Raw genomic sequence first — 16615 nt, forward strand, 5'->3', positions numbered from 1 at the left:
GGTAACAACCTTACAGAACACTGGCTTGAGAGATGTCAGATTCAACAATCCACAACCACCACAACAAAGAATTTTAGCTGTGGTATTTATGGGTATTGTGCCATTACAAGTCTATAAATGTCTATTTAATAACAGATGTTGATAAACTTCTCAGTTCAGCACATGAGTATCAAGTTTACAAAATTGAAAGATGCGCCTGAATGAGAGAAATTATGACCAAAATGCACTCATGTTGATCTGTACTCGTCGCCACAGTCACCGATTACTTCAAGCAAATTCTTCCCTTTCCTCGATACTTCGCTAATGCAATTCATGTCTTCTTCATCCAATGCAAGCGAGAATATGGCATTTGGGTCTTGAATATGCTCTGAAGGGCCAAGTCTAACACCAACCATGGATCCACCAACTGATGGCTACTCAATGAAATTAGAACAAAGCAAGGAAAAGATGGCACAGATTAGTTACCAAATTACCAAAACCTAAGAAATGAATCTTGTGTATCCGTTAATACATTGGTGTTTTACCTGATTCGGTATGTATCACACAGCAACAGTCGGAAATGAATCTTGTGTATCTGTTGATACATTGGTGTTTTACCTGATTCAGTATGTATCTCACAGCAACAGTCGGAATTGAGACCCCATGTTTGGAAGCCACCTTCTTCAAAGTTTGAAGCAAAGTTTGGAAAAGAGTCCATCTTCCCCAAGCATCAACCATCTGTCAGATTTGAAAGAGAATGTGTCCAAGAACCTGTGAATAGTTCACAATTTTCAACTGTGAAGTGTGATGAGGGAACAATATATGCACAGCATACCCTTTTGTACTTTTGCAAAGAGGGAGTATTCAGAAAGGAGGACCAACGAAACGAATTGATAAATTGGTATTCAGAAACTTCTCTGACAGTAGATCACCCATTACAGTCCCATATCTGCACCTTAAAAATCTCAGAGCTCTACCAAAAATATTATGTGCATATGAGAATGAGTGTCTCTGTGTGTGTCAGAGAGAAAGAGAGAGACGTTATTAGCTTCACGCCTTTTAGCTGACAGAGTTCTGCCATTATTTGCTGAGGACGAATGTCTACCACAGAATTTTTCACCTAGAACACCAACTCATATTTTAATAGAAGAAGTAACAATGATATTTTTCTTCGTTTAACACAAAGAAGATGTTACCTGATTACTAACTATTTGAATTCCATTTTCAAGTATTGTATGCAACCATTCAGTATCAAAATTTGTCAAAGCCAGAGTCTTAATTTTACCTGCACATTTTCAGCATCAGAACATGTTCAGGTCAGGAGCTTTTAGATGGTCATACCATAGAATGTTAATTTCAAAATATGAAAATATCAAAATCTTTAAATCATTAAGATTTAAATGGTCATACCTTCCTCTTTCAGATCAGTTAGGTGTTTTAAGGCATCAAGGTATGCAGGCTTAGAATAATCCCACCTGTTATTTTTAAAAAAGGAAAAACCAATCAAATGATATTAGCTTGGAGTAATGTACAACGGCAGGACCTTAATTAAATGAACCTTTACTGAATTGTGCATAATAAAAAATCCTATGCAAGAGTCTGACTCTAACTTATCGTCAGACTTTTGTTTAGCTCTTTATCTAAAGAAAATTTTGCTTCTTTGATTGACATGCTAAGGTTTAAGCATGTGCACTAGTTAAAGTGTAATCATGGGAAAAGTCCAAATTATCCTTCATTCAACTGTACGACCACAATGACTTAGAGCTTCTGTCTATCTGTCTGTATTTGTCGATCCTTATGATGCACGATAACGTGCTAAAAAAAAGCCAATTTTCATTTTGAATTTCTTATAATGGATATGGTGCAAATTATATAGATCCAATAAAAATAACATGCTCAAGAGCAATTTTATGATTAAAAGGTTAGGTTAGTTACTAATCACAAATCTTTCAGAATTTTCTAGATTAAGGCAAAAACTATATTGTTAAATTTTTCCTTTTTATGATTAGTTGAGCTTCAACCTGTTTTATACATCACAATATACTAATTGACATGAACAGAGCATTGAATGCCTCGAGCATGCCAAGAGCAAGTTGGAGAACCCAGGAAATTTCATTCGTCCTGTGGTCTGTACGTGATATTCAAAAAGAGGTTGTCTACTTAGTGAGATAAGAAAGAAATTACATTCGTTCAGAATAAAAAACATATAAATAATTATACAGACTAAACAGGAATTAGAACTTCCCATTGTTCAAATGAAAAATGAGATGACAGCAGGGTAAATAGCATCACATAAACAAGAAGATAAAGATTCACCAACCGAGAAACCTTGTTTGCACAAAGTTATTTAGTTACTGTGACAGGGAGGAAACTGAAGTCAAGCCAGGCAGGGTGGTGAAAAAGTCAACACCTAACTAGGTTGCTTTTACTTAAGAGATTGATGAAATGTAGCAGAAGGTGTCATCTCAAACTACATCCTGATATTGCTGAATATAGAGAGAAGATACTTCTGAAATGGTCGAGATGAAAGAGGAACAAGAAAATGCCAGTGGAACTGAAGCATGTCCAGTGGCAGATAAATCCTAAGTACCAATATGTAAAGCATTCAGATATTTTTTGCTGCATGATGATGCACATAATTATTGCTGATGCACACAAATTAAGTACCTTGAAACAGAAGTACTAAATAATCAGATAGTAAATCAATTATCTTTTAGACACACAAAAAGAAAACCTGAACATATTGCTCCACATGGTTCACCGATGTGTCACATTACATGAAGTAGAAATCTTGCTCTTCCTAAGTGCTAAGCTTTCAACAAGCAGAGTTTACTACCTAGAATGCAATATATCAATTATAGAGTCACAGACAAAATTTAGCTCAGATTCATTTTCTGCTTGCTAACAAGACACCTTATTTGGCCGTAGAATGAGTCTATTGGCAAATCAGGATCTAAATTAATGATCTATGTATACCATATCAAACTTTTGTTCTTTAACGAATCCAAATTCCCAATGTGCAAAACATTCAGATAGTTTTGTCAAAGCATGATGATGCATAATATTTAAGTACCTCGGAGCAGGACATCTATGGTCAGATAATCAATTATCTATTTTAGACACCAAAAGAAAAGGGAAAGAAACATGACAATATTGTTCCACATGGTCCACTAATGTATCACATTGCACCAAGTAGATATCTTGTTCTGCCGACCGCTCAGCTTTTACTACATCACAGGTGATTAGTGATGGTCAACAAGCAGAGTTTACTAATTACAAATTTACAATGCAATTATGGATTTAGATATTAAGTTTTAGATAAAATTTAATTTTCTTCTAACTCACAAGAGACATTATTTGGCAGTAGAAATAGTCCATTGGCAATGTAGCATCAAAGTTGAGTAGCAATGACCGTCATATCACACTTTAGTTTTCAGCAGATGTTTGCAATCACATATCCATCTTGAAACTATACATAATGTGGAGAGAAAGCATGACTCATCCTAGCCAACAAATGTAATCATACATTCGATTAGAAATTACAAAGACTATTATAGAGAAATGTGACTAACCCCCTGATCTCCTCAAGCAGCTCCGGAGGGCGCTCCCGATGAACTCTATTGACGAAAATACCGTACAAATCCTCTGCAGGCCCATCTGCGAAACCAAACGCCTGTCAAGATGCAACTTTTCATTGATTAATACAACTACACGAGCCTATTGTAGCTCTTTTTGTCATAAGTAGTGGAGATGACGGGATCGTTTACAGTGGTCGGCCATGTCGACGGTGGTGAGGCCAGCGTCGGCATAGCGAAGCATGACCTCGATGACATCATCGCGGTCCACGCGGCCCCAAGCTCGTCTTCTCTCCCACCTCTGCTTCGGCGCTCAAGCACCGGATCCCACAGCTCTACGATTCGCAGCCGACCGGAGAAGACCAACACGGCAATGATGTCAAATGTGGGTGAGGGCACGTTCAAGGGCCTCAGTGGCCACCACAAGGACACCACGAAAGGGGGCGATTGCAAGAGACGGAGGCGATCACGATAGAATAGAGGTAAAGATGACTAGAAAGGAACGTTCGAAGGAAATAAAAGTAAAAGAATAAAAAAAGAATATTTTACGAAAAATAATGGAAACTGAGAGCTTTTTTTTTATCCGTAGGATTATTAACGGGTCATTGAGACTCATTCGGGTCGGACATTAGGCTCATTCGGACCGACCCGATAAATTGGATGGCTCGGACGAGAATTCTTCTTCCGTAGAGGCCATTTTGGACATTGAGTTCCTCGCCCAGCCCCCACGCCACCGGCCAGGGTGGCGACCGAGGACGAGAAGACGAAGAGGAGGAAGACCCCCAAATCTACTTGAAACTGTTGCTGATTCGTCACCAATAGATGCAGAGTAGAGGAGCCGAAGCAACGGATCGCAGGTTTTCGAAGACATCTCGACCTTCCCTTTTGTTTGATCAATCGATTATTTCTTTGTTTGTTCGTCTTTCCAAATCGGATTCTTGTTCTTCTGAATTTGGCTGTGGATCGGTTTATATGATTCCCTCGTTCGGTTGACTACGGTTTTGGTGTTAAAGGTAGCTCTTTTTAGTTGCTCGCTAGGTGTGGATTGCCTGCCTGAATCTCCGTAGCGTTCTTGTGGTGGAGTTGGCGGGTTTTGAGTTTATGCCGTCGATTTGTCTGGAAATCGCATGAATTTTGCTCCATATTTTTTGTTGTATTAGTTACTGGACCATGAATTGGGTGAATCAGTGAAAAAGATCTGAGGCTACATGACTAGACTTTCTCGGTATACCGAGAATGATCCAAGCAAATGAACGACGGCGAGTAATTTCTCATGCCTGAGGCCGGTCAATCGTGATAGCGTGTTCAACCATGCCAAGGGTGTTCGGTACGAGGGCAAGATCTGCATCTCCTCGACTTACTTCAGCCATAGGTCTTTGTTAGTGAATCGAACCGTACTGAAGAAGGAAAGTTTATTATGATTACAAGTTATGATGATGGCAATGGATGTTTGTTGCTTATCTTATCATTTGCTTGCTTATTGTTAAGTCCACAAAATCAAGTAATTCTGGTGTTTGGTAAGATTTTGTCTTTTGCTTTTATCTGATTTGCTTGTGCTGATTGTCGTCTGAATTGCAGGAAAAGAATACTTTTTAGGAGATTTCGGGCCTGGCATTGATTCAGTTATCTCTGAGAGGCACCATGGGTGACTCAACAGCGATGACCATCGAGTTCCTTCGTGCCAGATTACTATCTGAGAGGACAGTTTCTAAAGCTGCAAAGGAAAGAGCTGACCAATTGGCTAAAAGGGTCAGCGATATATTCTTGTTATATATTGTCACAGTTGATTTGCTTAGTGTGTTTCGTTGATTAATTTGGATTTGGTTATGTTTTGTGTTCAGGTGACGGAGTTAGAGGAGCGGCTTAGGGTCATGACTATCCAGAGGAGGAAGGCAGAACAGGCAGCAGTGGATGCCATCTCCATTCTAGAAACTCATGGGATTAATGATCTATTTGAGGAAATTGATTCTAGCTCTGACAAAGATGAAAGTCCTTGTGGTGAGGAAGGGTGCGAGGAAGCTTCTAAAGAAGATGAAGTATGTACAGCCTCGAAAGTGGAAAGGATGGTAGTTGAAGATGCACAATCGAGTTCTGAACTTGAGGTTTCCTTCTCCCAAGCTAGGAGCTTATCATGGAGAAGCCGCAGTAGTAGTCCAGATTCTGCTAGAAAGCTAAAAGGAAAGCATTTCAGACAAAGACAGAGACGAATGAGTTTGATGTCACCTGTTGAATCTTCCCCAAAATATAACTTGGGAAAATCATGTCGCAAAATAAAACAGAAAGAAATGGGGTATTTTCGATGTCCTTCCTTCTCCTTCTCTAGTGACTGTCGTTAGATGTGTTCATTATGTTCCTTTATTTTAACTGTGACAACAATGGTTTTGTACTACCAGATCAACTACTGAGGAAAAAGGAGATGATTTTGTAATTATTGGTAACAGCCTACCTGGATTACCTGTGATTGTTTCTGGAAGTCAGTCATCTTTTGTGACTGTCCAAAAGCAAGAAGTTGATGCAATTGGGAGCGAAAGAGATAAAGAGATGGAGAGAGTTCTAGAGCAGCAAGCCCAGCTCATAGGTCAGTACGAAGCAGAGGAGAAAGCACAGAGAGAATGGGAAAAGAAATACAATGAGAACAAATGTTCAAATCCGGTATGTGACTTTCATAACAGATTCTATTTTTGACAGCCAAGTATATGTGCTCTCAAATAAAACCAGGAAAGATGGACTGCCGTGATCATATATCTGTAGTATGAAGTTGGGAATTTGATGGATCTCTTTGCAGTCTATCCAACTAGTACTAACTATTTATCGTTGCATTGTCTAGTCCATTTTGCACCTGCACAATTGCTTTGTTGATACCACTTCTTGGTATTTGATTCACCTCGTATTTGAACTAGGAAATGTGAATAGACTCTTTTCAAAAACTTGCTGCATGTGATATATAAGGCATGTTTTAGACTAAAAGCCTGACCCCACTATGCATAGCAAATTTTTGCTTAGAATTTAGTCTTCCTGACTACAGTTTCTTCATTCTCCTGTTACTACACACACACACACATATTCAGACCACAAGTGCAAGTGGTAGCCAAGTTTGTCTGACAGCCGGAGTACTCTTTGATTTGTAATCTTCCTGAATATATATTTTTAATCAAATGGTATACATTAATTTATCTTTTTTATTGTATTTTTATCTCAATTTTCAGGATTACTCTGAATCTGAGAAGCAGTGTCATGTAGCTGTAGTCAATAGTGAGTCCCAGAAAGATTCACTTGCAGTTCCTGAGAAAATACCATGTGAAGATGAGGAGCCAAAATCAGCTGTTCTCTCTGGGACCAAGGAACCTGGATGTCTATCTGATGATATTGTGCTTAAATTATCAGATAGTGCAAATCAAGGAACCATTGATGGAGGCCAAGATGCAAATGTTGTGCAATTCTCCAATGCCTTTGTGTCAACTGATCTACCTAGAACTGGAAGTGGAAGTAATTCTCACGCTTGTGTGGAGGGCTTGACGGATCAAGTAGTGCATCATGTGGCGGTCACTGACAGTGAAGCTTGTCTGGTTGAGGTTGCATTTCCTGCCAAAGTAAGCACTGTTGAGAGCTCGTTTGAAAAGCAAAACCAAGGTTTAATTTATGATAAATCTGACAGTGGCTCTAGTAACAATATCAATATGCAAGCACATAGCCAAATGAATTCACCATTAAATGGAAGCCCTTCTACTGCTAATTCCGAAAGGGAGACACCTAAATGGGAATTAGCAGGCACTCAGGATCCATCGTACGAGAGACCACCTCAATCAGCTGGCAGCAGTAGCTTGGGGGGTGTTCTGGAAGCTCTTCAGCGTGCCAAGATATCCTTAAAACAAGAGCTCTATCAGTCGCCCTTGCCAGGGAAAGGCACCATGGCTTTACCAGCAGCAAGAAATTACCATACTAAGACTACTTTGTCTGGTGAAACTTTGAAAGTTCCCATTGGGTCTGCTGGCCTGTTTAGATTACCAACTGACACTTTTCCTCCGGCACAAAACTTGCAAAGGAAACTTTATGGTTCAGCCTTAAGTTTGACGACTGGTTATCCTCATCTTGGATATGCCTTCACTACTGCTGACGGTCATCCGTCAACTGTCCCTGAAGCTGGGTCCAAGAATTCGATGGGTAAATTGAATTTTGGTAATTACCGTCCAGGTATGGACCTTCCTACTTCATTCAGGTACTCGCTACCATACTCAGGTTCGACAGCAGATAGGATACCGGTTCCAAATGAAGCTGACATTTCACTAGGAAAGCAACATTTCAACACTTACTCTTATGAAGTGGGAATTCCTGCTTTCAGCAGGTATTCCCTGCCTGCAAATGAGGCGACAGATGGAACACCCTTCCCAAACAGATCTGGAGGCTCTGTGCACCAGCAGTATTTTGATTCCTACCATCCTGGCATTGAAGAGCCTGCTGCGAGAAGGTATTCCCTTCCATACTCAGACTTGACAAGAGATAGAACAATTCTTCGTGATGGCGTTTCAGAACCTCACACCGATATAAGAAACCAAATGCCTCCTCGAGACCGGTACTCTTTATATGGCGGCAATGGGACACGATCCAGTATGCAGATACTGTAGTACCTTTTGTAGTATGTAATTCATTTTCCCTATATGTATCCATTTGCAAATTAGGATGATATCTGAAGTTGATATTATATGCTCCTGTGGCATACTTGATGTATTCGATACTAGATGGTTTTGGTGTTTAATGTGAAATATTGTTGCCTCTTCTTTTTGCACTTCAATGTTGGGTAGACATGGAAATATTTCAAGGCTATGACATATTTTAGTATCTGTTATTGGATTAATTGATAAACAAAACAAATAAATGAGTGGCAACTTTGCTCAAGCATTTTGGCATCAGTTGAGGCCCACTGATCTGAGAGGATCTTAAACTCTGTTCTTAAACAAGGGCATGCTATTCTTTGTTGTCGTCGATGTACTTGGTCTTGTGGATGGGAGAATTCATTCTTCATGCATCTGCTATAATGCAGAATCAAGTCTCAAGCCTCTCTTAAAAGTATTTACCATGCCAATCTTTATGTTGTTTTGCCTTGATATAATACCTTGTTTTTTATGTTTTTTGAACCCTTGGGGATTTGATTTTTCTACCTTGAATATTCTTTCAAGATAGAGCATTACAAGCACCCCAATTCGAAACATATTTGTTTCAGAATTAGGTTGAGCAGTAGCACATAAAATGAGAAGATTTTAGCAACCATTAGACTCTCATGTACTTGCTCATGGAAGAAAGTATGTTCATTAAATGTTAACCCTATGTCAAGATTATGACCAAGTTACAATGTTTGAATTCCACACTGTGAGGCATGGTATGATCCTTGTAGCTCCTTCATTATGTGCTTAAAACTCTGCAAGAAATGTTGGCTTGTTATTAATATCCAAAGAACTCTCGATTTTAAGTTGAGATATTGTGATGAAGTGTTGTGAGATCAGTTATTGCTTGTACAAAATAAACAAAGCCAACCATGCATTTTGTAACTGAGTCAGCTTGACATGGAAGTGAAAATTGCATGTGTAGCCAAAAATAAAAAAAGTGTGTCTAATGGTGAGATGGTTCCTTTGCAATAAGGGATAATAAATTTGAACTTATGAAATATACACTTTGGAGATTTAAATAACTTCTAACTCAAAACAAGCTAATATTAACTGTAATTGATCATGTTTAACCTGAGTTAATGGGATCTATATGCGAAGGATTTTAAAAAGTATACCAATCAAATTCATAAAACAAATAAAGAATCATCCCATTTATAATTATACTGCATATACCCACTCTTATCATCAAACATCGTGAAATTGTGGTGAAGATAGGGAAAACCAACACATATCCGAGTACAATTTATGCACAGAAATTGAAGGCATTAGAATCCTAGTCCTTCTCTCCAATTTCCTTAGACAAACAATGGCCACCATAAAGTTAGCAAGAACAGACAGATATCAACTCCAATATCAGCGTGGCTTAAGTGAGATCGTCTTCCTCTTCTTCCTTTGCTTTAATGGCATTCTTCACTCTCAGTAGAAGCATGGTTTTCCAAGGATCCTGAAGTTGATCGAGATGGTATCAACAGAAACATTGCGCAAGTTTAATCAAGTTAACGGTATGCCTATCAGATACAGGAAGCAGGCACAAGTACTGAACAAATATGTCCCATATATGACAATTACGTGCATCATTGCTGCCTTGATAACGATTTCAGATGAATAAAGCTGCACAGAACCTTTTCTTTTCAGTTATGGAAAAGTTAGCCTCGATATGAGAAAGCTTCTTTATGATGAGAAGGGAAACTGGTGTATCCAAAAAGAGATCCAGTGGCTGATCAAAATCCATGGTTACCGGGGTTAATCAGCATTTTGACCTAGTAAACAAAAGATTTTGAAATCTCAAGGTACAAAGACTGATCATAGAAAGGAAGGAATAAAGATTAGAATAAGCTTTCAAATTGTGTTTTGAAGAACTAACAGAGAAAAAAATAACCTGTAGTAAGAAAGGTTTTTTTGGTGTAAAATTAGGGCTTTTGATATGATATGGAATTAAATGACATATATGTTGGAATGTCAGCACTGTTCGGTGACTCGATCAGAAATATCAAGATTATGGTTGAACATCGACCTAAAGAAGCAAGCCATGAGGGCTAAATTTCAGTTCTAAGAAACCAAGGCAAGGCCGTCATAGTTAGCAAGCAACTAGCTTAATATGTTCTTTGGGCATGTAATTGAGAAGAAATTTAATACATTTATTACATATATAATATTTATTGTCAATTTTAGCAATGAAATAAATTATATCAAGTTAACAATTTAATGCATTGTCAATTAGAATTCATGCTATTATATCAGTTCCATAGATAAATCAGAAGTTATGGCTCATATCTCGTTCATGGATGCTCAAGTGCATTGCATGGAATCAATATCAAAAGGCAAAAAACATACCAGCCGGGTCATGCTATCATATTCTTGGAGAGCATCAGTAAATTTCACAACATCTCCCTCATCCATTGAATCTGCTAGATCCTGCAATGAAGGTGCTAATATTTTGAGAGATGTTCCTGCCAAGATATGATGATCTAGTTTGTAGTTCATATATTTCATCAAGAGGATAGCTTTACGGCGACTTTTTAACATACAAAAATGTGTGAACAGATGCATAGAGATGACTCATGATAGACACGTAACTTAAAGAAAGAGAAAGAGGACAAAGAAAAATTAATTAACAGCATCTGAGCTAACATATGACAAATTATAACATAGAGATCAATGAACAAATTAGCTCTTGACTTCAACTTTAGATCCTTGACAGAATATCTACTACCATTTAACATGCAAGTTCATAAAGTTATCCGGTAGACAATTAAGATGAAGATTCTCAAATGATGGATTGTTTGTGAAGTTCTTGAGCAAGATAATATGTCATGTTATTTCTTTACATTTTCATTAGTTTTTATGGTCATTTTATATTCTTTTTTATAGATTTAGCTTTCAGCAAAAATGCCAAAACCACACACTTAGACGCCTTATACACATTACTTAATCTCCATATATTTTACATATCTTTCATTTTTATCGCACAAATTGAAAAAAAAACCAAATTGTTAAGTTTGATACTCTCGACTCATCAGGATCCAAGCTTGAAACGGAGAACGTGCACTCTTCTTGCAAACATGATTATTGGTCAAATCAGAATAGAAAGGGGATTAGAAAATGAAAAATCAAGCCTACCCAAAAAAATAAAAATAGAATCGAGGTTCAAGTCTTACAGCTAGAAGCTTGTATTCCCGTGTGCCCGAAAAAGTAGGATCAAGTTCCTACACAAGCAAGTACAATCTGGTTAACAATATTGAACACTTAGAACAACGACTTCAACTACCAAACCAAGAAACATACAAACCTGATACCGTTCTAATGCGTTTGTAATTGCAACAACATCACCTTTACACAATTGGCAGATGCCAGCATTAAGGAGAATTCCCTTAACACCATACTTAAGAAGATTATTATTGATCGAGTGTCGTGCAATTGCTTCATATATTTCAATTGCCTTTGGGTATCTGCAGAAAATATAAGTGTCAAATCCCAATGTACACAACTGTAACAGAATTCAAAGAATCCATAACGACAGCTGAACATTAATTCAGAACTACAGATAATTTAAAACTAGTTATTGCACATGTATATAGGATATTCTACAAAGAACATAGACGATATGAACTGCAAAAGTCCCACTGTCAAAAGATATAAGAGGAGACCATCAATGATCAATACAAGGTGAAACTAACTTCAATGTTGTAGGTACCGAGAGGTCCTAGATAATGAAATATACAGCAAAATGCCAGATGTCAAGGTATCTTCCCACCAGAAAGAAGTGACAAAGTCAAACAACTCCCTGGATAAATAGAATGATTTTGTTTATATTGGTCGAAATTCTGAGGCTAGCATCACATGTTTGTGAGAAAACCAGTGTGTTAAATGTTGCAATATAGGCTACACGGTAAATGAGAATGTTGTGACAGATGGAGACGACTGTTTATCTTTAATGATGACAAAAACAAGTTACATAATTAAATAACATGCCAGCCAGCATTGATGGCAGAGCATTAGCTAACTTTGATATATCAATACGAGCATTAGGGTTTTGGAGCAGAATAACTGCATGCCTGCATCTAACCGCAATGAGAATGCAACAAAAAGGTGATAGCATATCATTATTCTTTTATGTCTAGATGACTCAGTCAACCTATTTTCTTTTTATCCTCAGAACCTGATAGGAACCTTAATAAATGTAGTAGTTAATAACTGAAACTCAAAAATATGGTCATGGGCTGTCATATTCAGCAAATCCATCTTTGAAGAATATGTATTAGCAACAGAGAGGTTTATATTACCAATCCTACTTGCAGGTCAGAAGACAGTTTCCTCCAGCTACATAGTCATTATTTAATCTGAAAGAATAAATAAAAGGTAATAGATCAAGGACTTTGTTAAACTTACTGTTCCAGCTGAGCAGCAAATTGTGCAACCTTTTGGTTGCATTGATTTGCAGAAGTTGTCACTTCCTCACTTTGAAAGAGATCAGCAGCCCGCTCAAAGTAATCCATAGCCTTCTCTGGATTCTGTTCTTGCTCATATAACTCACCAAGTTCCTGTGAAATGAAGATGTGGGTGTTCAACAAAAGAAATTTAAATATCTAAAAGGGCATGTTTTTATATATGCAAATTACTGCTAACTTAAATTAATAGTACAATCACCTTTATAAACCTTTAATGTCTGATGTCATTCTATTCCAGGCACACAATTGGCATGGGAAGCATGAAAGTAGTACAATCACCTATATGAACCTTCATTGCCATCTCTTCCAGGCACAAAATTGGAATGGGAATCATGAAAGTAATGCAATCGTCCTTTATGCCATTCTATCCCGGGCACACAATTGGAATGGGAATCATGAAGTGGTGCAATCACCTTAATACCATTCTATTCCAGGCACACAATTGGGATGGGTTTCATGTTGTGTTGATGGCAACAGTATGTTGGCCAGGTATTGAGCCTATGATGCTTGTCATGTATCAAGCCAATATTAGCGTGAAAACCCCAAACATTGTTTCAAACCTCAATTACTATATCTACCAATGTATGCATATCTCATAAATTTGACAAAGAAAAGTTTACAATTTAATCATTGTAATGCTAAACAAAGTCTAAGGCAGAAATTCCCCATGGAAGGTCCATCACCTTGCAGTATCTTGCAGCCATGTTTAATCTACCAATCTCCAGAAAAAGGTTCACAGCTTGGTTTAATGATTCAGCAGCATCTGCAGAAATTGAACATGTTTTGAAGGTCAACAGAGAAAAGAAATAATGTAAATTGCCTACCTAGTATTCAATATTTACAATAGAAAAGGATGTTTTATGAGAATAACCCATGAATGAAAATGATTAAGTGGTTGCCCAAACTTTGTGACAATTCACAGGAATGTTGACAAGTAGACCTCAAAAACAGAGAAGCTGTCCATTTAGTTCTTGGACAAAGAAAAAACTTTGTTATTTCCTTTACCAATCAGATCCACTTTGGAGTGGATATATGCTAGTGATTATATATGCCAATCTATTCCTTGTTTTCCAATGTGGGACTAATTGACTACCACGTAAAATTGACAAATCTAGGTATCATCTTCTATTAAAGAATGTGACCTGAATTTTGGTCTAATCGGTTGACAGAATTGGCGTGCCTCTACTTTTGATCTTCTGTTAACGATAATGCTTGAAACAATTATATTTCTAAAACAAGATCTCACGATTAGACTTTCAGAACTATCTATAAGTAATTGAGTTTAGATGTTGTGATGATGACATCATTTATCTTTAAAAAATGAGTGACACCAAAATATTTACTAACATTAGGTAGAACTATGTTTGAAAACTCAAGTACACACCTTAGCATCTGAAAAAGGAGACAATTTCCCCATACAAAGCAGAGTCTATGTTGACAAGACCGCATACGTCCAGAGTAAAGATAGTTTATTACAAAGTCGGTAGAATATAACCCTTGGATGTTATGAGGACTTAGGTAATATTTCCTCACATGAGAATATACCTTGAAGTGAGATTTTCTTGTAACAATTTGCTGCATTTACGTAAGTTGAGGCAGCTTCATGCTTGCTATCTAACTGCATCATGAAATCAGTATGAAAAACATATCAATATCTGAAGCTATCACATGTCCTGAGAACCAACAAGATAAGCAACCTTCAAATGACAGTTAGCAAGTTTGGTATACACTGATCCAGCTCTCTCCCCTGCAATACCAATGTGCAAAAATATTAATTAAGAACCATTGCATCCCAAAGTTGCTGGTTTGATCCTTATTAATTATCATGAAAGTTATTGTACATGAAACAAAGACTGTTTGATGTGTTCTCAAGACCAATATCATATTCTGTATGTTTCAAGATTTGGCAATGGGAAAATAAGGGGCAATGAACTTTGTAAAATGGTAAAGATCATAACAACAAAGCAAAATTGAAACATCAACTCATTTCAGTCGTGATTGGCTGATCCACACAGAGATTAACTGAACATGACCAAATTCAACTGATTCAACCTGACTCCAGCCGATTTTAGTTAATGATGATGAAAATAATCCTCAATGCAGGTTTTCAACTTAGATTTTAGTGTTTATTTCAGCAATTGTATTACTTGGATAACATACATTTTCTAAATTTATTTAATTGGATTAGTCTCTGTTTGTTTTTTTAATCTTGAATCAAACTCTATCTTAGCAAAAGGTTTGTTAGTTGCTTGACTAGGCTAGGTTAGATCAGTAACTTTATTTTCTTTTTCACGGAATATGACCAGTTTATATATGATCTGATTTATATTGTCAGATTTCAAGTCAATACAATGGTTCTGTAATTTCTACAGCACAAAATTTGCAATCCTACATCTGATCAGGGTGAAAACATATGCAACCTTATTTATAACATGTCGACAACAATTTCCAGAAATTATTTTTCAAATCTAAACCTACAATGATCAAGAAAACAGCAATTACACCATTATGCTGTTCACCTGTAGCAGCACCTTCTACACCTATGCGCCATGACCTACATCACAAAATGGATCATCCGTTCCTAAAAACATGGTTATGCAGGTCAACGAAATGACATCCATTGCAACGAAAGTAGAAGCATGCAGATTACCATAATGTCATTGCACCAAAGAAGATAGAAGATGATGCAGATTACAACGAATAGTCAACATCTAAAGAGAGACTAATAGCTGTCGAGCATTCGATTTGCGGCCGGAATCTAAATAGGAAGCAGAATTAACACCGAGGGGATTGGAATCCAACTAACCCCACAGACAAATGCCTTAACACAGTTAACTCCGAATCAGAAACAAATCCAGATTGGGATCATTTCATCGTCGAGGAACTTCTACCGGATTCAACTTGATTTCAAAGAATCAGATTCTCCTAAGAATGAGAAGGAACAGATCGACCTACATGACCGCAATGGCTACCGGAAAAGAGAGAAAGAGGGAGCACATTACAGTTCTTGGCGAGCTTGAAGAAATTGGCGGCCTTGTCGAACAAATCGGCCGCGTCGTCGTACTTGGATCCAAAGATTCCCCATCCGGCGAGCTTCTTCTCCGCCTTCTGCTCCAAATCGTCGCCCTTCGCCGTCTGATCCGCCATTCCTTCTCCGATCGTTCGCCTTTGGAACCCTTCTGTCATTTGTTCCAACGCGGAGGGCGGACTATATATAGAATCGGAAACGGGAAACTGTGCGCGACGACGGTTTGTTTTTTGTTGTGTGTTTTGACGTATTTGTCCTCTCAAAGCTTTGAAATTACATATTTATTATACTCATAAAAAAAATTAATGAATAAAAAGAGAATTTGACACCATCTAATATTATAATTTGATTATCACTAATCCAAATCCAACATATATTTGAACATGTGAAAAATAATTAAGTTTAATATAATAATTGTATATGAAATTAAGAGTCACATGATTGGATAGTCATAATTTTAAAGTTAATTCAATAAATATCATATAATTTAATTTATATATAATAATTATATTTAGTGATATATTAAGAAATTAAAAAAAACCCATCAAAATTATGAGAATGAGAATTCATCAAAGGCAAATAATTGATCATGAATTCCTGTTGGATTGATGACGACAAATGATGACTTATCAATCTCATAAATTCAATAAGAAATTAAGTCTACTTCCACAAAAGGCATATCATATTGACTCAATAATCACAACTAAATCATCTCTTATGAGCATATTTAATCTTACATTGATAAAAAAAAAAAAATCAATGTTCATTATTAGAGGTTCCTTTCAGCCGACAATTCATTATGAATCTTCATATACGATTGATGATGACATATCAATCTCCTATAAACTTAATGAGTTAACTCGATCTCGACTATTGGCATATCTTATTGACTCAATAATCATAACTTTAAACTTAATTCAATAG

At 37.1% G+C, this 16615-nt stretch overlaps 2 protein-coding genes and 1 pseudogene across 3 annotated transcripts; 1 reads left to right on the forward strand and 2 right to left on the reverse strand.

The window, feature by feature from the left end:
- Nucleotides 1–63: 63 nt before the first annotated feature.
- On the reverse strand, nucleotides 64–4051 carry LOC135626655 (uncharacterized; annotated as a pseudogene).
- Nucleotides 4052–4233: 182 nt separating this feature from the next.
- Nucleotides 4234–8343, forward strand: LOC135626654 (uncharacterized). 2 transcript variants are annotated; one of them, XM_065132114.1, is made up of 6 exons: nucleotides 4234–4411; nucleotides 4715–4881; nucleotides 5133–5303; nucleotides 5396–5844; nucleotides 5948–6206; nucleotides 6761–8343. In XM_065132114.1, exons 3-6 carry the CDS (start codon nucleotides 5196–5198, stop codon nucleotides 8174–8176), a joined length of 2232 nt encoding a protein of 743 aa, XP_064988186.1. In that variant the 5' UTR covers nucleotides 4234–4411; nucleotides 4715–4881; nucleotides 5133–5195; the 3' UTR covers nucleotides 8177–8343. The 2 variants fall into 2 exon arrangements, with proteins under 2 accessions (XP_064988186.1, XP_064988185.1); XM_065132113.1 differs by lacking the exon at nucleotides 4715–4881.
- A 999-nt stretch (nucleotides 8344–9342) lies between these two features.
- On the reverse strand, nucleotides 9343–15849 carry LOC103971842 (alpha-soluble NSF attachment protein). Its single transcript, XM_009385975.3, has 9 exons — nucleotides 15666–15849; nucleotides 14361–14410; nucleotides 14209–14281; nucleotides 13347–13426; nucleotides 12605–12756; nucleotides 11505–11664; nucleotides 11374–11421; nucleotides 10550–10630; nucleotides 9343–9659 (listed from the first exon to the last, which is right to left on the reverse strand). Exons 1-9 carry the CDS (start codon nucleotides 15847–15849, stop codon nucleotides 9579–9581), a joined length of 909 nt encoding a protein of 302 aa, XP_009384250.2. The 3' UTR covers nucleotides 9343–9578.
- Between the last annotated feature and the right edge of the window lie 766 nt (nucleotides 15850–16615).

This window comes from Musa acuminata, chromosome BXJ2-11 (genome assembly GCF_036884655.1).
Source record: "Musa acuminata AAA Group cultivar baxijiao chromosome BXJ2-11, Cavendish_Baxijiao_AAA, whole genome shotgun sequence".
NCBI lineage: Eukaryota > Viridiplantae > Streptophyta > Magnoliopsida > Zingiberales > Musaceae > Musa > Musa acuminata.

Excerpts from the sequence above, each read along its gene's own strand:
- LOC135626654 (XM_065132114.1), top strand. The coding sequence starts at position 5,196 with ATGGGTGACTCAACAGCGATGACCATCGAGTTCCTTCGTGCCAGATTA. Across the intron at positions 5,304-5,395 it reads CTGACCAATTGGCTAAAAGG|GTGACGGAGTTAGAGGAGCG; the intron begins GTCAGCGATATA and ends TTTTGTGTTCAG. Across the intron at positions 5,845-5,947 it reads ATAAAACAGAAAGAAATGGG|ATCAACTACTGAGGAAAAAG; the intron begins GTATTTTCGATG and ends TTGTACTACCAG.
- LOC103971842 (XM_009385975.3), bottom strand. The coding sequence starts at position 15,849 with ATGACAGAAGGGTTCCAAAGGCGAACGATCGGAGAAGGAATGGCGGAT. Across the intron at positions 14,282-14,360 it reads TTGCTAACTGTCATTTGAAG|TTAGATAGCAAGCATGAAGC; the intron begins GTTGCTTATCTT and ends TTCATGATGCAG. Across the intron at positions 13,427-14,208 it reads CAAGAAAATCTCACTTCAAG|ATGCTGCTGAATCATTAAAC; the intron begins GTATATTCTCAT and ends CAATTTCTGCAG.